Genomic DNA, 22,501 nt, shown 5'->3' on the forward strand with positions numbered 1-22,501 from the left:
TATCTGCCTAGCTTGTCATAACAGGCTTTCGTGTTTTTCTTCACTTTGTATGTTGAATGTCCCAAGGTTTGGGGTTATGTAATTCCAACTTTCATCTTCTGGGTTAAGTTGAAAGCAGCATTTGGTTGATTGCGCTCTGTCTCATTAATCCGCTCAGAAAACAGCCGAAGGGTGACAATAGATGACTAAGTACCGTGCTGCCAAAACAAATATTTCATACTCATTACTAAAGAGGCTGTAATTTTGTCTGTGTCTGGGATCAGCAGCGAATCACCATTCGGGTGAAACATTTGGACAAGGAGTGGCGTTTTGCTGTCAGTTTCACTGGTGAACATAAGAATGGTTTTCCATTTTGTAGAATGATGTTTTGTTTGTAGAAACTCCCTATTTGCAAGATTTTTTTTGGCCTTTTCCTGTACTTAACTCTACCCACTGTCCTGAGAATGAGCTACTTGCATCAGACTTACTTTTTTCTTCCATATGTGCTATAACCAATTTCCCTGGTTATATCACGTTCCACTTTTAAATTGAAAGTCATGAATATTATATTATATTATACTGTATGATAAAGGGTCAATTACTCAATCCGAGTGACCACTATTTTAAAACCAGTGATGAACATGAGCTCCACAGCAATACATATTAAGCCAGAAGCTGTTTTGGAGCCTTTAGTGTATCGAGACCCAACTCGTGGTCTTTTAAAACTGCTTTGAGATTGTCAAGGAGAGTGAGTAATAATATTTTTGAATCCTAAGGATAGGGCTGCAGTATTTGATAAAAAAATGTATATTGTGATTATTTTGACACATTGCAATTTAAACTATTAAACGTACCATTGAGAATTCAAACTTATTTATATAGACTAAAAGTAAGTAATAGCACCAAAAATAGTGGTGCTAGCATGAAGACAACTTGTGTTGTGTGTTGTAGTCTCATGTGTTTATTGAAATCCCTCTTTCACAACATGGCCACCGTGACCGTTCGGCATGATGATGTTCCTAAATGCTTCATACGAATTATCCCATTTATGTTCAAAAAGCACCAAAACCACACATACCTCCACAGTGCATCTTTTTTTCAAGATTGTGAAAAAACGTTTTTTTAAATTTGTTATTTGGGTGAAAAAGTGAAACTCCCATATATGAAATATTAGAGAAATATTTTAAGCATCTAATATTTCAAAGATCCAGTACCTCAAAATATTAGAATATTTCATCTCAAGTTAAAGCTGATTCACTGTTCATATGGTGTAAATACCTGTTATCTCTCAGCCTAGTTCAGTACATGCATTACCTGCAAGAAATTGCAACTTTTCGCGATTAGATATTTGCATGGGTTCAATTTCTGTGCGATTAATCGTGCAGCACTATAAGCAAATCCAGAACGCAACGCAAAGTTAATAATATAATCATAAGCATGAAAGGGTGATGTGTATGTTTTCTGAAATTACACTGACCAGTTTGTCTTATGATATTTGGGCAGCAAGACAAGAACTTTACACTTCCAGTGAGTCACTAGATTATACATAAACATTTTGACAGCCCGAGGCTCAGGCATGAGTTTTAGTGTGGGCAAGGGAAGAGCAGTTAGCCTGTTTTATATTTTATATCTTTTTTTCATACACTTGGAAATAGACTAACATAACCATAGATACCAAAATGTTAGCTTCTAATGATCTCTTTGTAGCATTGTAGTTCTCTATTTGCACATTTTACCTCATGGGTTTCTATAGTAACTGTTTGTAATCATACCATCTGCACAAGAAAGCTGTCCAGCATGAGCTTTTTCCCCTTGACAGATAATTCACAGTTACCTGAGTGTGAGCATTTCTAGTCTTTGCTTCTTGGAACTATCTGTTTGGAGACTTGCTGTCAACTTGTTTTTGCTTTCCACATGTTTCAAGGCACAGTTTTTAATATATGTCTCTACCCCGGGGGTGCTTTTGGTCGGGGGCCAGGGACCTATCGGCGGGAGACTGAGCAGAGCCTGTTGTGTAGCTCAGTTACCACAGTGACAAAAAGATGTGATGGAGGAACATTGGGAAGAGCTGGGGCTTGAACTGAGATAGAGAAAGAGAGGTAGGACATGAAGGTTGAATAGTGGAAAGCCTTGAACTGGGTCCAAATTTTAATCAATCTGACTGTTGTCTTATCATAGTCAACAATCAATGTGATGTGCAGTAATGGGCCAGGCTTGGCTGGATAAATGTATGGTAGAGTGGTGTTTTAAGAGAAAAGGACATTTTAGCGCAAAAGTTACTTTAATCCTAGTTTTTTATTCTTTCTAGCTCTCTCATAGTCTGTGGAATGTGAGTAATCAGACACCCCCTGACAACTCAAACCTCCTTTCTGAATCCTTAGTACTCCAGGGGGACATGAACTCTGCTACAGGACTATTCAGTGACTCCCACAATACAGGGGGCATACCTTCGCATTGTAGCAAGCTCAGTTGTAGCCTTAAGGATGAGAAAGCAGCATCCTAAGATTCATTTCCAACTTCTGAGAAGTTGCTCTGATTGTTTTTGACATGGCTTTAAATTTCGGTTGTGGAATCACTTACATTTTCGCCTCTTCTGTCTCTTTGGATGGGAGGATTGTTGAGGGCTTGGTCAGCAAAGCACTGTGTTTGTTCTTGGTAAATATTGCTTTGTTGAATGTTAACCTCTGCCAAACTTTGTTCTTCTTTCATACTTTTTTTGGTGGGACACATTTGCCAGTCTGACTCCATCACAGGGCTGTAAGATAAGTTCTGTGTTTAAGTTAGAACAGGTGCTAGTAGTCATAGGTCATAAGATTTGCAGATATTATGATAGTAGGATAAGTAGGATTGGCAGATATTATGATGCCATCATTGATGTTTGAGATTTCCTTTTCTGAAGTATGGAATCAAGATTTTTTTTTACAGCGTCTCCTGTTACAAGCATCATAACTGTTTCAAATGCCCCCCACCATGAAGTTAGATCCTACATGCTGCATGTGAGCACAGAGAACAAGAAATACTTCAAAAGTGGGGACATAAAAGGCTCATCTACCCACACAAAACACAGGCTAGTGAGATTGGAGTGGTGTGGGGGTGAAAGAGAAGCCAGCAGCAGGAAGCAAGAACACCAGTAGTCTGGGTCATTGCAAGAGGTGCAGTTACTGTGTAACCTGTAGCTGCTGCTGTTAAGACTAGTGTTGAAACTAGTGCTAAGACGGGACAGGCAAGAGGAATTATGATCCTAAAACTGGGCATGGAGCAGACTCCTCGAAGACTGTATCACTGAAGAACACAGAACAGAAAATAAGGTTGTAACAATAGAGATTGATAATATTGGTTTAATATTGGGAATCGCTGATCTCGTAGTAAAGATTGCTAACAATAGGTTGAACAGAAGTAGTCTGATAATTGTGCTTAAAGGTTAAGGAGAACGAAAAAAACTCACACAGGTTACTGAGGTGGGTAAAGTGCTTTAAAAGCATACGTAAAGTCTGTGATTCGAAACATTCCCTTAGCATCTCACAAGCTAGACATCATCTAAACGAATATGGGGAAAAGATTATAAGAAGGTCTTAAAATTCATGAGAAACTGCTGATGATGGGGATTATCAAAGTTTCCACTTTTTTATTAAAATGCTGATCTGAAGCAACTAGGCTCTTGCTTTATTAAGATCAAAATGTCATTCCTGCATCAGTGAGAGCCAACATGTTGCAGTAGATAGACCAGGACCAGAAGGGATTCACAAAGAAATAGAACAAAGGAACTATCTTATGGTAACCTAGAAATGGCTTAATTTACCTCTAACGCTAGGCTTAAGGCTATTAAGCAAATTATGTGAATGAGCTGAGAAATGAGGGAGTTTAACTTAGAAATGACTTCTAAACCAGGGTGGCCTATATCGTGCCCTCATTGGCCTAACAAGCAATCCCAATTGCTGCAACTGGAGCAAGCCTATAACTGTTTATGACTTGTTGGGAAATCTTCATCACCATTCGGTTAATGGGGAAGAAACTATATATACTCCTTTTATTTGAGACCTGGTCCAACAAAAGGACTCGAAGGGGAATCATCTTACCAGCACTTCTATAATCTATGACATTTTGCACAGCTGTTTTCAGTGCTATGTTCAGACCAGGATGTTAGAGTTAAACTTGTTGGTGAAAAAAAAGGTGGACACCTGCCAAAACTGTGGCCAGATGGAAAAAACCACAGTCTTACTTTCCTTAGGAAGGACCACAGCAAAGTGTTGGGTATAACACGATTATTAGTTTATATACTGTCAGGAGAGTCACACAGACTGTGAAAGACTGTTTTAGATTTCAGATTAAAATGATTCAGATTTTGGACAATGATTATTGTAGCAGACTACCATAAAGTCATATAGTGTCTAAATGTTTATTATATTTATGGGAATAAAGTATTGTTTTGTTAAAAAAACTATGTTATATATTTTTTTAAGTTTAGTGTTCAGTGTCCTTGAGTTATACTACCGTCATAAAGAGCTGGGATGCAGTGATTGTTGACCTAGTAAACCTGCCACAGTAAGCAGGTGAGCATGTGCAGGTCTAAAATTGGACACAAATAAAATAAACCATGGATGGACTGGTGTAAGATGTCTATTTGACTAAAGAGGTAAACTCATGTTAAAGTAGTAGTGTAACAGCAAACTTGAATAACATTATATGATTTATTAGGCAGTAGACCTGAGTGTACCTGAGACTTGTGGTGCATTTTGAAGGGCTTTTTTTTATTTGTAGTGTTAAATACTAACTTTGTCGCAACTACTGTCTGCTGCTCTTTTACTTATTCACTTATTTTTACTTTACTTAAATCATTTATTAAAATGTATTTTTTCTTTTTCCTAAAGGCCCAGCTGTTTTGGGCTAAATCTTAAAAAAGCCTCTGTAGATAACTCAGTACACTGATCACAGAGGATCCTAACCCTATATTCTGTTAGTCTTATTAATAGAAAATGATAATATTCATGGATCTATAGGCAATGTTATGTTTTTTGTATGTTTTTACATTGATTTGATGATTGCATTTTAATTTTTTTTAAATAGTGCCATATTTCCAACCATCAGGAATTCCAATGCATCTATTAATACATTTTCTTTCAAATTGAAGCTTTAATGTTTGCTCAGGAATAAAACTGGAAGTTAAGAATCAAGGTTTAATTTGAGAGGTCTATAGAAAACAGTAAAGATTTGACGTTTTGCCTTCAAACATGACGTATTTACATGGTAACATGTGCACATGGTCTCATTGGCTTCTGGTCTTTCTCTTTCTCTAAGGGGTGGGTGAGTGCTTGGAGGACTGCAAGGACTATAAGTGCTTGGTCTCCTTAACTGCTGTTTGCAGGTATATATGTACATATTGATTTACTTTAAATGAGATCACAATCTATTTCTGGAAGAAAGTGGATTGTTTGAGAGTAACTGTAAGAACATGCATCGTATTTCCATTCCAAGTCAATCATCAATAGATTGTAACCTGCAAAAGATAGCAAAGCATGAGATTGTGTCACTGGTGAGTGTCTGATAAATTGAAGAACATTTGCACACTGAACTTTCTATTCACCCTAGTGAATTGTTTTGCATGTTATCAAATCAAGAAGCATGTTTTATTAATATGGCCACATTTCAAATACTTAGGCTATGCTCACATTACAAGCCACGTTGTTTAATTATAGTTTAAATGACAGTTTACTTTGATAATTTCAAGTGACTTTTATCTGACTGTAATGTGCTCACATTATTTGGGTTTAAACACATCGTATTTGTTCGTACACTCATTCATTTTAAACAATGGATGCAATTTTACAAAAAAATATTTGGTTTTTGGTTTGGCAACTAACTTCGGCAAGCAGTTAGTTGACTATATTTGTTAAGGCCAGAAGAAGGAAGAAAGCCAGATGCCCCGCTTAGCTGTTTTAGCGCCTATTGCTAGCACTGCTATGAAATCCCAGCAGTGTTGATGTCAGTTCCCTATACATGTGAAGAGGCACGAAGTCGCATGAATACCGATCTGGTGTTCTCATTCAGGTCGCATGACTGCATAAGATATATGTCCGATCTATGACTACATACGAACGTGACTCAGATCTGATCTGGAAAACATCACATTTGTCTTCATCCTAGGCTTTTTAACGTCCCTGCTCATTTTTAAAAATCGGTCTGGAGCCTTTAATCAGAGAGGAGCTGCTTAGGAGAGGCCCAGCATTTCCATTTATTAACATCCTGTGCAGAGTCTAGGGCTGCTTCATTCCTTAATCTTTAACCAGTAGAAGCCAAATATAGGCTTGTTGTGGCTGGCGGTGGTGCCTCAACAAGTCCACTGTCTGTCTCGCACTCACTCCAATTACCACCAAGTCACCCCCGAAATGAACCTTAATTCAGTAAGTTGTACCATTATATAATTGTAATCAGTAGACAGAAAGTGCACTTCACACAGCATCAGTGTGTCTGTCAGGCATTAACAGGGGAAATGAGATGAGGTTTGGCAAGTGTTTACATCCTGATTAATCCTCTCATTTCTCCCGCTCCTTCCTTCCCCTTGAGCCATTTCTCTCCTAACGGGTTTTATGTTACACTTTTTTTGTAGTCATTTTTTGATATCAGTGATGGTCTTGTTTTCAGTGACCTTTTGGTTTTTCATGTTCTTTCTCAGACGTCTTACCCTCCTTTGCTTTCGCTAAGGAATGTGTGTGTAGCAGCTCCTCTGTCAGCAGCTGGGAAGACGAGTGTGGACAGGTTCAGAGTGTAGTATGAGAGACATCTTCAGCATGTTAGATCAGACTATCACAGCTATTAACTTCTTTCTTTTTTACTGTGCTAATGATGTCTGTTTTACATCCATTTTACACATCTGTTAACTAGCGTTTGGTTTTGCATATGAGAATTTATATATAAACTGCCTCCTCTTTAGTATTTTTCTCAATATTTCCTGTCTCTGTCTTATGTATTTCACTGTCTATGTGCAGTGTGATGCCCTCTGCTCCTTTCTCTGTCCCTTGTTAACCAATACAACTATTTTGTGTTGTACTTCTTATTTAAAGGGATGCAGGTTTCTCTAGATGAAGCTTACCCACAGGGGCCTTTTTAAATGCTTATCTTTTCTGATGTTGCCCTGGACGGAGCTTTCACACCAACAAAGATGCTCATCTTTCTGGAATAGACCTTTGGGGGTGTTAGAGTATACCATTTTAGCAGTTAATGGATATATGAAGGTAGAGAAAGTTTGAATACTTTCTCTCCTTTGCAGCAGTAATGTACAAAAGAAGGAAAAAATCTCAGCAGTGTACTTGGCCCTGGATAGGAGTAATTTTTAATGACTGTTTTTTTTTATCGCTTGGCATAGTGAGAATGTTAAATGCAGTTTCCTTGGACATGGTAGAGATGCTAGGGATATTTAAAAGAACATAAAAAAAAAATCCTTCCCACATATATTAGGATGTGTGGATGCACATTTTAGTAACTATCACAACCAGACTTATTTAAAAATAACATATATATCTTATCTATCTGTTGAATTAGAATACTATTGTTATTAGTAAAATTACGAATTACTACTACTAAACACATATATTACGACAACATTACATACATACTACATTACATTTATACGTCAATTAAAAACATTACTGATACTAATATTATTATTATTACTATTGTTGTATCTAACACATACTTCCCCTGGTAAAAAATTTTTATTAAAATAATTTAAAATTATAGATAACATAGACATCTCTACCTTTACAGGTATAGATAACAAAGACACCTCTCTACCTCAGCACAGCCCCAGAAATAAACATTATTTTGGAATACAGTATGTACAATAGGTGGAGGATTTGCTTTCAGGCAGTGTTTTAAAGGCAGTCTGCAGTGGTTTTAAAAGTAAAATTAATAATAATTAATAATATTATTAATGATAGCAGAGGATGAACAGTTATAATGAATAAAAGTGGAGAATTTTGTTTTAGGACATGAATTGTCATAATGTCATTAGTACACACAAGCTGTATGTGTATATAAGCACGCGTGTGTGTGTGTGTGTGTGTGTGTGTGTATTTTATTGTGTTTTTATGACGGACAAGACAATTGAAGTAATTATTCTCCTAAACTGTAGCACAATTTCCTAGCATATAAAAGATGCTTTACTGTGTTAGAGTATACCGAAATTACAGTAATGGATGCTCTTTGTGACATTAAAACACATTAAATATTACAAGGGAGCCAGAAGGTTAAGTTGTAGTTAAATTTGCTAAAATAATCTTGTAAAAATAGTCTGTGAACAAAACTGTGTATGTAGAGAACAGCATACATTTTTATAAGCCTTTGTAAATAGAGTTGCAGTGGAAATCTATTTCAATGCTTTCAAACCCAGCAATAGACCATTTCATACGCATATGATTATATTTCACTAGATTTAGGAAAGTCATTTCGCCTTATGCATATTTTTAAATGGTAGACGAGATGCTGAATTTACAGCTAGAAAGCAGTGTTTTAAAAAAGCATTTTATTTTTAAATGAAGAAGCTATAGTTTTAGCAAAGTGTTTGTTGAATAATGTACGAAAGGTCTGTGGTGTCCACTTGCTGTGCTGTCCAGACAGCATGCAGCAAATTCTTTCCAAGCACATTATTATCATTTATTATAATCATGATTTATCATATCATTCTTTCATTACTGTGTCATTCTTTCATTACTATTTTTTCAAACACCGTTCCACACAAAAATTACATAAATATATACCTACCCGTTCAGCTGCTCTTATTGTTCTATATTTCTTCATACATTCTTCAAATATTTTCTATATTGTGTGTTTTTGTCGTACAGTTATTTATTTATTTTTTACTTTAGTTTTTATATTTTATTTTATTCTTTCCTAGTTATATTTACCCTATATTTTACTTTTCATATTTATTGGCCTAGTAATAAGCACAACAATTTATATCTTCAGTTTGAGGTGAATTATACTTTTCCTGGTTGTGGAAACCTACCAACAGACAGGCCTTGGTCTTTTTATGCACTAAATATCAGATGAGGCAATACAGGCAACACTTATGTGGCACCATGGTGTTTTATCAGCTGTTGCTATTTTTTGCACTTTTGTTACTTAAGATTTAAGTATTTAAAATACTTAAATACTTAAAATACTTAAATACTTAATACTTAAAATTCTTTTTTTATTGGAAGTAAGATTATCATCAAAACAAGAATATACTGTACTGTAAGAATGTGTATTTATCAGCCTTATCCATGTCTCTCTCTGTCTCTCTGTCTCTGTCTTTTTCTCTCTTTTCCTGATAGCCATTTGTTAAAATTACAGATAGCCCCTCTTTCCTACCAGCATCCAGCTCCTCTTGCTTTCCCTCTCTTTTCCTCTCGGTCTATGAAGAATGATACCAGATATCCTGTGCAGTATCAGCCTACCATGAGGCTACTGCCTACAGGCGGATGTCAGTAGAATGACAGTGAGATAAGAGACAGGAATGATGCCTCTGTGTTTCCTCGTCTCGCCAGATTGCCAGAAGAGATAGCAAGAGCCACTACTTTCTGTACCCACCCCTCACTTTATCCTGTGCACGAACAGGTGGCATTAGTCCACTGTAAAGTGCCACATTTTGTCCACTCAGCATTCGCACCCTTATAAGATATCAAAATGCATGGTTTTGAGTGGGGTTTTAAATGACAGGCTTTTGTTATTGTTGAAATAATATATGATTATGCTGGAGGTAAGGAGCAGATTCCACCGATGGCATAGGGGCAATGCTTAAAGCTTGTCAGGACACGTAGCAGAAAAGAAATACTGCCCTTAGATTTATAGGACAGCGAAGATAAAACACAGCTATCTGCTTCTTACACATTCTACACGTCACCTTTCTTACGTTACGTTTTAAAACATATTGTATGAAAACTAAGACAGGTTGCTCATTTTATCATGACTTATTTCTTTTTATACTGGGGTCACCTGTGTGCATCCAAGTGTATGGGACTGCTTTCTTTAGCAGCTCAGCGGTGATGTGATAGTGTTTCTTACCCGCTCCTTCTTACCCACCCCTTTTTTTTCCAGAGGTTGACCCCATGGGGCAGGCTCAGGCCTAACAGACACCCACTGCCTCTTCATTTGCTAATGACCTTTTGACCCTCTGGGTAAGAGTAGGCGTGAGCGAGTGGCTAGAACATTTATTATTTCCTGTGTGTGTCCTTCTGTCGCCGATGTGCTTGTCTTAAGTGTGTATTTACACCTCACTGTAGTTGGCCAAAACATGGTATTGGTGCTAAAAACATGTCTCACCTAAGTGGAAAAATTAAACACAATACAATTTCTTTTATGTTGTGTCTGTAACTTTTATGAATTCAAATCTATCAATGATCTCAATATTCATTTAGATGAAACTTGGCCAGTTTAAATTTCACATGAAAAGACTTTATAAAGGGGTTATATTCTAAAATGCAAAATTGTTTATATATTGCAATATTTGACATTGTTATGGACACTACAGCTTTTTTGGGGAAAAAACTCCCTATTTAATTTTGCACGGGATGCATTAATTAAAGCAACAACTTTAGCAGGTCAGATGCTTTTAGAAGCTTACACCAATTTGAAAAACAAAACTTATAAAGGAATATGAATTAAATTAAGTTTTAAATTATTATTGTTTGAAGCGAGACAGTATAACATTGAATATTTGCTATTTTTGGCGCACATATAAAATCATCTCTCCAAAATGGCTGAAGTTTGCAACTTGACATTTTTAGGGAAGCAAAATTGGTCACTTCTATGTTGCATAAACTTCAGATGTAGCTTCTTTGGCACACACATTTTCTTTTTTATATACATATAAAACAAAAAAAATTAAACACAATCAGCACCAATACTGTGTTTTAGCCAAGTAGAATAACTCCTTCACTTTTTTGAGTTGAGTAGTTGACCAGACTTTTTATGGATGTTTTTGGTTGTGGTTATCGTGGTAGTATGTTATTCAGAGTACACAGAGGAACATTGCGTAGAATTTTTGCTGTTAGTGATTCTGTCTTTAGTTTTTTCTATACACTGAAAACATTTAAGTTTGAGATAAAAAATTAGCCAATAGATTAAATATTCAGTTTTCATTTCCCCAAATCAGGTGCAGTTAAACTTGTAACAAAGCAGATTTGGTGGCAGAACATCCAGGATTATGGTGAACACAAGTATTGGAACAGATAGTGTAAACAAATATTGTTGATATTTAAACTCAGCTAAAGAAATGCAGAAATTAACGAACCTGCATTGCCAAGGCAGTGCCACCAGCACCTGGCCTAGCTGATCAATATTAATACGAACCATACGTGAACATAAATACTGCCTATTGCTGATTAGCTGGAATATTGTTGTGTGGTGTGCTGTGTGCCACTTGGTTTGTTTCCTTTTTACAGAGCCAGGGCTGTGCATGACCCCCTGATTTTTTTTTTTCCAAGCCCACAAACAGAACGAACAGCTAGCAGAAGGCGAGGAAATATTTGCAGACTTTGACAAAAATAAAAAGGACTGATTTGTGATTGGCTTCTGATGAAGTCTTTTGTTGTGGTAGCAGTGTTGTTGAGTCACTGTCTAACTGCAGGACGATTTTTTTTTTCTGTAAATATGCAGACAGAATATTTCTGTAGACTTGTGAATTCATTAGCTCCTACCGTCAGCAGTAATGAGTAGTGAGCCTGCTCCAGAAGCGGACGTACATGACACTATCGCCACCATGCTAGACTGATGATCTTGTATTTCTTGGCTCACTAACAGATCCATTGTTTCTCAAAATTTTTGGCCTTTCCATCACTTTCTTAAAGGTTAATCCTGGTTCTATAACTTTCCTGACTCAAATTCCAATTCTGCCTTTCTGATTCTTTTAGCTGATTCTTTGTGGCTTGGATCTTGTGGTATGGCCTATATTTCTGCTCTCAAAGCCTTCTTCAAATAGCGTATTGTGATACATTCAACCATGCCCTGTGATGGTTGTTGGTGATGTCACTGACTGTTGTTTTTGGGGATCCGTCATCAACTGCTGATGTTTTCCTTGGCTGAAGGCTTTGCCGTCTGGTTGTTAGTACACCAGTGTTTTTTTAGGCCATTTCAAATCTTATGTATTCGCTATGCCTAATGCTTGTCTAATGTCTCTGATTGATTTTCCCTCTTTTCTTTTCCTTCAGAATAGCTTGCTTTGTGCTCGTCATGCTGGTTTATCCTTTTTAACAACAAATCTAGTCTTCAGGGGTAAGGCACATCTGTACAACAAGGAAAAACCTTCAAAACATGTTCCATTATTTTTAATCACGTTTTTACCACATATAGATGCGAGTATCAGAAAATGGAAGCTGGAACTTCTGAACTGCGCTTTCTTGTTCATCGGTTGATCCCAAACTCAAACATCTTCAATGTTTAGCAAAAACAAAGGAATGGCCTTTGACATTCCAATACTATCAAAGGGCGCTATGTGTGTCACCTCTTTAATTTGTCCAAGCTGAGCAACCTGTACTGTGTATTAAGCTCCATGGTATCCCCATTATGAATGCCTCAGCTGGAAGGCTATTGTCGCTAGCCCCCCAGCCAAACCACACTTACAAAAGAGGGTGATCAAAGAGTCATCAGATTAACTTGGGCCTGACACAGGAGGTGGAGCCAGGAATGTGGGGGTGGGGTGTCTGCTGGTTCAAAAGGAAAGAGGAATACCTCTCATTATGTTCCTTCCACTTCTTTTCTTGTCTGTCTGTTTGGGTTCTCTGCAGCAGTGTGTTAATGTGTGTCTGTGTGAGAGTGCGGGAGCATGAGCCAGCACCCCATGTCTGCCCTTCAGGCTACAGTGAACCTTTAAGGAAGCAACACACTGCGAGAGGAGAGTGATATTAAGAGTAGATGATGGCATGTGCTCCAGGCAGAGAGTGTCCCTAAGAAACACAAAGAGGGTGTCAAGAGAGACAGTAAGAAGTGTGTACGACAGGGGGGCAAGGAAGACACTACGTGGGAATTCCAGAGCGTGAATTTGGAGAGTGGGAGTCAGAAGTGAGAGATTTCTCATTGGGAGGAAGGCTAGCCAAGATAAAGGAATGCATAGGAGGATGGGTCGCAATGCTTGGTGTAAGAGTTGTTGGGGATTCGTAGTAATTCAATAAACAATACAAGTGTACACTGATCAGCCATTACATTTAAACCACCTCCCTAAAATTGTCTAGGTGTCACTTGAGCCACCAAAACAGCTAAAAGGAAACATCTTTATGGAATAATGTTGCAATCACTGGCAGCACCAAAAATTTTCCTGTAGGACATTGCCCAGAGCATCACACTACCTCCCCCGGCTTGTCTTACCACACTTACCATAGTGCATCTTGCTGCCATCCTCACCTCAGATAAACATGATGCCAGAGAATACATAATTTCTTAGACCAACCCAAATTTTTTCACTGCTCCAGTTTGCATGCTCATGTGGTCATGGTTGTGGGAAGGGGATGGGATGGGAAATCTGAGATCTGTATTGTGATTCTGCAAACATCGCAATTTTATGATTTCGACTTAATATAATTTTTGTTTGATTTTGTTGCAATTAAAAAAACTTAAGATGCAACACAGGATGCTTTGCTGCCTGCCAAGGTGTGAATAGTTTAGAGCATGCCACCTGTAGGATTATAGTGGAATAACACCATTTAACCATCTCAAATGCAAACATATATAAATGACAAAATACAGAATTACAACATGCAGAAGTATGCTGTGCATTCTGACTCACAGAAACAGAAGTTCAGTTGGTTCTTATAAAAATATGTTTGCCCGAAAAAAAGTATTTTATTCATTACAGACTTAGTTTTACCAACACAATTACCTGCCAGGGCTAGCGCATACAGACACAAGTATCGAGAAATGTGAATATAGTGTGTTGCTTTAATTAGTTGTGACTCGTAGTTTGTACATCACATATATGAATTAGATATTTAATTACATTAAGTGGGGAAAAACATAAAGATACATGTGCTAACAATCTTTTCCTTTTCTGTGCAGGTGTGCATGTGGAGGGTGTGCATGTGTGAGACCTCTGGTTAGTGTCCTGAGGTAAAGCAACATCATGGAAGACAGAGGCCTAAGAGGCCAGAAGGTTCTGTCCATTGTGTTGTGCATTTGCCAAACCCTATTTCTCAACTGTCCTTGTGAGTATACACACACACACACACACACACACACACACACATATATATATATATATATATATATATATATATATATGTATATATATGGACAGGAGGTTTTATGCACAATATGTGGTGTTCTCCTGGATATACACATCTGGAAATTGGTTATGCATATTTCCCCCCTTCCTCTGGCCATGCATACATCAAAGCATTCAATTCCAGCATCGAGCTTTGCTTCAATATGAGTCATGGTAAAATTGCTGAAATATGTCATGTTCATTCATTCTCTTTCTCTTTTTCTCTCCCTCTCGTCTCTCTAGTTGCATATTCTCTTCTATTCCACACGCAGCCTGCTTCTGTGGTTGAGAAGCAGGGTGGTGCTGTACACCTGCAGTGTTTAGTGCATCCTGCCTCAGCCAAAGTCACCTGGTTTTTCCAGGGTCGTGCCCTGGAGCAGGATTTGCCACCTGGGGTGGTGGTTCATCCTGACAAAATCTCCCTGCCTTCTCTCCAGCCCCAAAACACTGGCACGTATCAGTGTGTGGCACACTCAGGCACAGGTTCCATCACCAGCCAGTGGGCACGGGTAACCATTGCAGGTATGCAGACAGGAAGGAAAAGTACTGAGAAAATATATTTTAATGAAATATGCTTTAGGCTTGGGACAGAAGTATCTGTAATCAGGAAAAGATACCTATCATCACAATGGCTGGAATAGATCGTTTAAATATCCTTTGGAAAATGTGCAGGGCTACAGCTTTAAGATAAAATAAGAAATATGTTATTGTTTTAAGACAAATCAAATTTTTGTATCGTATAATGGTTTTTTTCATACAAACTGTAATAACTATGTCTGATTTTAGAGCAGAACAAGAAAACATCTTTCTCTGATGCATCTTGGCTTCCCTTGTCTGTGCTTGCTGTTTTTTATGTGATGTTTATTAGAGATATTTCTCTATAAAAGAATTTAACTTCGCCATGTTCACCCAAGTATTGTAATTGTCCATCATATTGTTCTACAGCTTCCATTTTTTTACTCGAAGTTTTAGAATTGGCTTAGGGGGAGTTAATGTAAGTTAGTTGACTTCAGTTATACAACCATTCCTGACCTTGTTGTCAGTTTATTAATATAAATAAATAAATAAATAAATAAATAAGGTGGCTTAGTGGTTATCACTATAGCCTTGCACTTTGAGGGTCAAAAATTCAACCTCGCGCCTCGGGTGAGTGTGCATGTCCTCCCCGTGATTATTGGGTTTCCTCCATGTACTCCAGTTTCCTTCCACAGTCCAAAGACATGCAGATTAGTTTAATTGGTGTTCCCAAGTTGCCCGTGGTGTGTGAATGAGTGTGTGGTGTGTGCACTTGTGCGCTGTGATGGATTGGCACGCTGTTCAATTTCCAGGGTTAGGCTCTAGGCTTCCTGCGACCCAGTATAGGATAAGCAGTATAGAAGATGTGTAAATGAATGAATAAAAGAAACTGACTAAATGCTAACATATTTCATTTGTACTTTGACTTGTAGTTTAAATCATTTACTGTATATCTACAGTATATACACTTTCATATATATATTTACAATTACAACATTTAGCAACACCACCATCCAGAGAAACAGCATACAACCTGTGAAATAAGACATTAAACTAGACATTCAATTATGATGAAAGAAATGTTGTAACATAAACAGAGAATGGGGCTGGTCTGTCTGTGCATACCCTTAAGCCATAAACAAATGCCTCAGCTGACAGAAGACTAAGCTGTGTAACACTTCAGGATGTTGGCCGAAACCACTAGGTTAACCACTTAACAGGCTCTGCAATTCAGCTTAATGCACAATGTTTTATGAAGCTTTTATCTTTAGACAAGTCCTTAGATGCATCACGGTCTGAACTGCACTGTAACTAGAGCTGTAACCACAAGTGAACCTGTAACGTTAACTGTAACTATGCTAACAACCACTATACTATGTGAGGGGTCACGTCACATGATCCAAACATCTCTGTTAAGAAAGCTTTTAACAGCTGGATATTTGAAACTCTGTTCTTTACAAGGATATGCAAATCTCACTGATTGGTCAGTATTCTGAGTAGCATGGGTATGCCCAGCCACATTCCCCATAGCACATGCACTCACAGTATGGACATGCTCTCCAGAGTGGAGTGTAGGCTGAGAAATAACGATTTCTGAACATGTGCTGTGGTATCTGGCACCGAAACATTAAAAGCACCTTCTTTAAGCCCAGTTATTAGATACTGTTGCATTGTTTTTAATTGGGAGTGTAGGGAATTTACAGTACTGTGTGAAGGTATTGAGTCACCGCTTATTTCTTCATATTTTGCTTCCAAAGCGCCAGACTTTCTTGTATTTTTATTGTAGTCTTAAGGAATAGTTCTCAGGACTTCCTGAACGACTTTTTTGGCTCTCATTTTCTGTCCAGTCAATCTAGAAATTATTCAAGCCAAGAAACAAAAACATTGAATTTACATAATTTAATTTATTATAAAGAAATGAGGTGTGTCCCAATACATTTGCACAGTACCGTATAGACACTGAGGGGAAATAGATCCACTCTATTTTCGACAAATTTTCATACCGGCCCTCGCAGACCAGCGCTCATTAATGGATGTACATTCAAATGAAAAAGGAAATGATGCCAAAATAGAAGTTTAAGCTGCTACACTCCAAATCAAGGGCTTCAAAGGGAGGGAAGTTAAAGTTGAAGTTTTTTTTTTCCTTTTTTTTAGTTCATGCACCTCTTTAGCAGCATCCTTTATTAGCCTCGGGGTTTCCTCTGCAGCGGCACAGGCTTATGTCGGGAAGTGGATGTTATGAATTGCAGCACTTACATATGACTGGCCAGATAAAATGATAATAATGTATAATTATACAGCATAGAGGACATGATCCCACTTACTTACATTCTTGGTTATGATGTTAAATATGTTTTATTTTACGATTTTACATTGCTTTGTGTGTTCACTGCACATTTAGATATTATGGAGTTTGGACAGACCCATCGGCGGTCTTTAGTAGAAAGAGAAGGGAACACTGCTGTTATTGAGTGCCAGCTACCTCGGAGTAATCCCCCAGCTTTGCCACGTTACAGAATACGGGGGAAATGGCTAGAAGAGTCAACAGGTATACGACAAAATCTTCAAGAAACTTCAAGAATATAACTTATGTTTATTGTCAAACTTTAATACTTTTTCTTTTCCTGTGTTTACTTTTCAGATGAATATTTAATACTTCCTTCTGGGAACCTGCATATAGTCTCTGTTTCCCCAGAGCATCAGGGCATGTACAAATGTGGAGCTTATAATCCTGTTACCAGAGAGGTCAAGGTCGAGCCTTATGGCACTAAGCTCCTAGTGAAAAGTATGCTGGGGGGGAGAAAATGCACAACTGCAAAGACACTTTGTGGAAAACACAAATAATGTTTTGTTTTTAATGTTTATGGATTGCATTTAACTCACCCCTCTCCCCCTTTACAGATGCAGATGGTCCTTCCCCTGTGGGGATAGTATATCCCGTCAACTCTGTCAACCTGACAGTGGAACAGTCCATGTCCTTGGTTTTGGAATGTGTAGTATCAGGAAATCCCTCTCCTGTTGTTAAATGGTTGAAGGATGGCCAAGAGCTGCCTCTTGCTCCCAGACTGAGACTTCTGCATAGTAATCTGGTGCTGAGTGATGTTCAGATAAGTGACGGAGGAAATTACACTTGCTTTGTTCAAGGAGAGGATGGTGCCATGGCCAGTGCCAACTACACTGTTGATGTGCTTGGTGAGTTTAAGTCATGTAGAGTATAAAAAGAAATATAAATACAGCTACGGTTATTCCATGTTTTTCCTGTGATGGAAACGTGATACACTGTTATTATTGTTTTCCTTTTCTCCTACAGGGCCTCCTGTTATAGTAAAAGGTCTGAGCGATCAGCTTGTGAAACCAGGCTCAAGTGTGCAATTCAGTTGTCTCACTTCAGGAAATCCTGCTCCTAACATCACCTGGCTCTTCAACTCTTCTCCTGTTTTTTCCTCACCTCGACTCCAGATATCAAACTCCATTCTGCATATTTTCTCAGTCACCGCTCAGGACCAGGGCATGTACCAGTGTGTGCTGGACAATAGGATTGGCTCTGCACAGTCAGCTGCCAGACTTAGCATTCAGTTGGGTAAGAATGTTTTCTTTTTTGAACAGCATTTAAGGTTTACCCTCAGGGTAATTTATCCGTTTATGATTTACGAGAATCGGCAAGTTGTTGGAAAGTCCATTACACAGCATATTCGAATCAATGTTGGAGCGTGAGCAGTGGCGTCAGTGACTGATATACGAGACTGGTGTTGGAGGGGAGTGGGAGTACGCCAGGCTCCGTTGAAGAGTTGGAAGGAGGATTATGGGATGCAGACAGGCTTTTTGGCTGCAGCAGTGCTGGGGGAGGGTTGCAGGAGCAGAGAGGTCCTTGGCGGGCAGCAGCAGAGCCATGAGAGTGAGCTTTGTGTGTACTGTCGTGGATAAGCTCTTGAACAGCGGAATGTAAGGAGTAACTGTACAAGGTTATGATGAGAAGCAGACCACCCAGCTGTCAACCATACACACAACTGGCCTTCTACTTAGTAACACACACCTATGCACACACAAACACACACGCAAAGCCTCCCCCATTCTGCTCCAACTCTGTTTATCAGCATTGCACTGCATCTCTGAGTATGATTGATAAAGGCAGAGATATGCAAGCTTTATGTCAGAAAAAAAGACAGCTGAGGCCGGTTCCAAATGGTATTTTTTTTCCTGGCTTGAATGATGGAGAGAACATGGTTTGATAAAATGCAGGTTGGCTTAAAATCATGACTGTTTATGAAAGTTGTTCATCTCAGATACTGGAGGGGAGTGTATTATGGAAAAAAGTTGCATGGTTAGTTGTCTGGAAGATCTATCATTGCAGCACGAAAAATGTGAATTAAAGTAATAGCTCATCGCCTAGTGCATCTGTTCTGCTGTTTGAAAAACTAAAACTAAAAAAAATACTAAAAACAGTTTAAATTCATGTATCCAAACTGTGGAGTTGTATTGCTTTAACATAGACAGACAACATGCCAAAACATCTTTAGTATATAATTTAAGGTCAAGTTCATGGTACATCGAGAAAGTTTGGTTTCCCAAACGGGACGTGAAGGTGGAATACACATTTGAGTTTATCTGGCCCTGTCTACACCTACGCACACACTCATTTAAACCTAGTGACAACTTAACATAGGCATTATATCTACCTGCACTTGTTTTGAGAGAAAGGGGAAAACCAGAATACCTGGAGAAAACCCATGTGTACACAGGGATTAAAGTTCTCCATTACTATGTTGGATTTCCGTCAGTGGGCTTCCAGAGGGCCCATGCTTGTGATCTGCGTAATTCCAAAGAAGAAAACGTGAGTGTCCTGTTACAGAACTTAGGAATCATGCTATCATGTGTTTTGTGATTTGTATAGTACCTGATTTGTACAGGCATACAATCTTTAGGAGATTAATGATGGGATGAGAATCACCAGGGACCACCCGATACGATATCATCGCGATACATAGGAGTTGATTCTTGTTGAAAAAAGGATACATTTAAAAAAATGACATTGGGATTATTTTGACAGATAACTCAATTGATATTTAAACTGTTATTTACTTATCAAATTTACCATTTTGTATTCAAATGTATTTATCCAGGCCAGCAGCAAATAAAGGCACAAATGATCGCAGAGGGTGGATGCCAATATTTATTCATCACCTCAAAATTATTAACAACAGTAAAACAAATACTTCAATTATTGACACATTCTGCATGAATTCCTGACTATGCATATATTACCTGTAATAAATTGCAGCCTTTTGCGATTAAATAATTGCATATGGCCAAATTGCGATTTTGATTTTTATGCAAGTAACTGTGCAGCACTTCTATATAGCCTGTAGCCTAAACTGTCGCAGTGCTTCCCAAAGTATAGGCTGCAGCCTCCTGGTGGGCTGTGAAGACACTGCAGGTCAGCCATGAGAGATAAACAGCTAAATAATTGCATGTTTTCAATATTTTAAATCAAGCTATTTAAAAACGAACTAAATATGTACAACAAATAGTATATTTATATAGATTTTTACTATTTATTAAATAGTATATATATTTATTAGGGCTGCAACTAACGATTATTTTGATTATCGATTAGTTGGTCGATTATGTTTTCGATTAATCGATTAATCGGATAACGCCTAACCACTTCTTTAATTTGATATTTTGCTTATAACTATTTAAAAAAACATAAATCAGGTATTATTTATGTATAAAAAGAAACTTTTAAAAATGCAAAAGCCACATATAGAGTTTAATAATCTTTAATTTTGACATTTTAAATGAACACCTTAAATGAAAATATAATATATACAGTATAAATATATACTATACTATATATATATATATATATATATATATATATATATATATACACTTTAAAAAATACACTGATATATTCAGTTAATAAGATATAAACAGCTAAAATAATGTAATTTTGTATAATAAAATGATGTATGCATAAGTAAAACCACAGTAAATTACAAGTTAACTTTGTAGTAGACTATAAAAAAACTGTAGAAATGCATAAAGCTAATAGTCATAAATATACTGTTATTTGCATTCGCTGAAAACCACAACATTTACTAAATGTTATATTCTACTGTGTAAATTAAGCTACTCATTTAACTAATCACTATTGCTCATGAGGTGATTGCGCAGTGTGATGCTAGCGAGTAGCCCGTGAACAGATCTAGCGCGCGACTGTCCCGAAGTTAGCAAACAGTTTAAACAAAAGCACTTAAACTATATAACTTTTACACGATGGAGATACAGTTTTTACCGAACCTGCTGACGTTTCGCCATCCGTAACACCAACACGTTTTCTGTTTAAGTGTTCGTGCATGACATGCCATGAAAGCTCGGTCTTGCATAGCGTGCAGGTTACCGTCTTCTTAGATGCGTTTAATGTAAATTGCTATCAAACCTTGGAGGACTCGGGGCGCGCGCTTTATCCTGCAGACGCTCCTGTAACATCCATTGCGCGAGCGGCTGTGTATCTGTGTGTATTTGTGCATCTTGTGGTCGCGGTCTTTAGTGACGTCAGCAGCCCAACTAATCGATAACCGCATTCGTTGACAACGAATTTCATTATCGATAATTATCGATTTTATCGATTAGTTGTTGCAGCCCTAATATTTATATATAATTGTGAATAAAGGTTTGGGTCGGTTGCGGATCATTGTCGGATTTCAAATTGTACGGTTGGCAGCTTAAATGTCCTGCCTTGAATGACGAAGAGAATATGGTTTGATAAAATGCAGATTGGCTTAAAATCATGACTGTTTATGAAAGTTGTTCATCTCAGATCCTGGAGGAGTGGATTACGGAGGAGGAAAAATGTTGCATGGTTAGTTGTCTGGAAGATCTATCATTGCTGCACGAAAAATGTAAATATAAGTAATAGTTCATCGCCTAGTGCATCTGTTCTGCTGTTTAAAAAACTGTGCAGTATTTTCACTAAAACTAGAAAAATAAGGTTTTTAAGGTTTAAATGCCAATAAGTTGTATTGCTTCAAAATACACAGACAACTAGCATCACCAGCACCTCTTTAGTAAATATTTTATGCTTGTGGAAATGCTCCTACTTTAACTATTTAACATAGGTATTTCTACTGTCAACTTTTTTACGAAGCAACTTCACCATTCAAGTGATCTCTGATCGCTCTCAGTCGTTATTTTTTTTTCTGATTATATGTCTTCTGTAAGGGTAACACTTTTCCACTATCCTGCCAGGTTTAACATTGTGTTGGACCATTCTTAACCCAGTTCCAGTAATTTTATCAGCCTCCTTAGTTGTTATCTGTGCTTCATTCAGGTCAATAATTTGAATCTTCCTAAACACATTAACATCTTTTCCGTGAATATGTGATAGATCTTTCAAATTGTTTAAGAAATGAGAATCTACTCACTGTATCAGTTAGAATAAAAAAAATCATATTGATTTCTGCAGCAATTAGCAATTTAAAGGCTCTTAAGTGTTTGCTTATTTAAATGCACACCGTGACTTTGATCAAGTAGTGTAGAATGTAGGCTTTTTCAAAGGTAAACAAACAGTTTTTTACCCAGCTGCCTCCACCTGCTTTACATGAAACCCTATGGGAAGTGACCACACGGCTGACTGAGGGGCCGCTTTAAAAAGGCACTGACTACAATTTTCAGTCAGAGGATTTTTTTTCCCTGTGGACATCATGTGAAACTTTGCACAGGTGAGAAATGAACTGGCGGTTCCTCAGCTAAGAAAATTTAAATGTCACAAAT

General features: G+C 37.7%; 1 protein-coding gene across 3 annotated transcripts in view; it reads left to right on the top strand.

Annotated features, from left to right (window-relative positions):
• The window catches only part of cdon (cell adhesion associated, oncogene regulated), a 48,673-nt gene that overhangs the window by 7,160 nt on the left and 19,012 nt on the right, over positions 1-22,501 (top strand). For 2 of the 3 annotated variants that reach the window (XM_053500574.1, XM_053500572.1), the window contains exons 2-7: positions 14,005-14,150; positions 14,453-14,731; positions 17,127-17,273; positions 17,367-17,510; positions 17,627-17,917; positions 18,036-18,305. In XM_053500574.1, the coding sequence (XP_053356549.1) occupies positions 14,069-14,150; positions 14,453-14,731; positions 17,127-17,273; positions 17,367-17,510; positions 17,627-17,917; positions 18,036-18,305 (1,213 nt within the window). In that variant the 5' untranslated portion in view covers positions 14,005-14,068. Of the gene's footprint in view, positions 1-5,274; positions 5,342-14,004; positions 14,151-14,452; positions 14,732-17,126; positions 17,274-17,366; positions 17,511-17,626; positions 17,918-18,035; positions 18,306-22,501 lie in introns of all 3 variants that reach the window. The other variant, XM_053500573.1, reaches the window with a different exon arrangement.

The sequence above is a fragment of the Clarias gariepinus genome, chromosome 7, assembly GCF_024256425.1.
Source record: "Clarias gariepinus isolate MV-2021 ecotype Netherlands chromosome 7, CGAR_prim_01v2, whole genome shotgun sequence".
Taxonomy (NCBI): Eukaryota; Metazoa; Chordata; class Actinopteri; order Siluriformes; family Clariidae; genus Clarias; species Clarias gariepinus.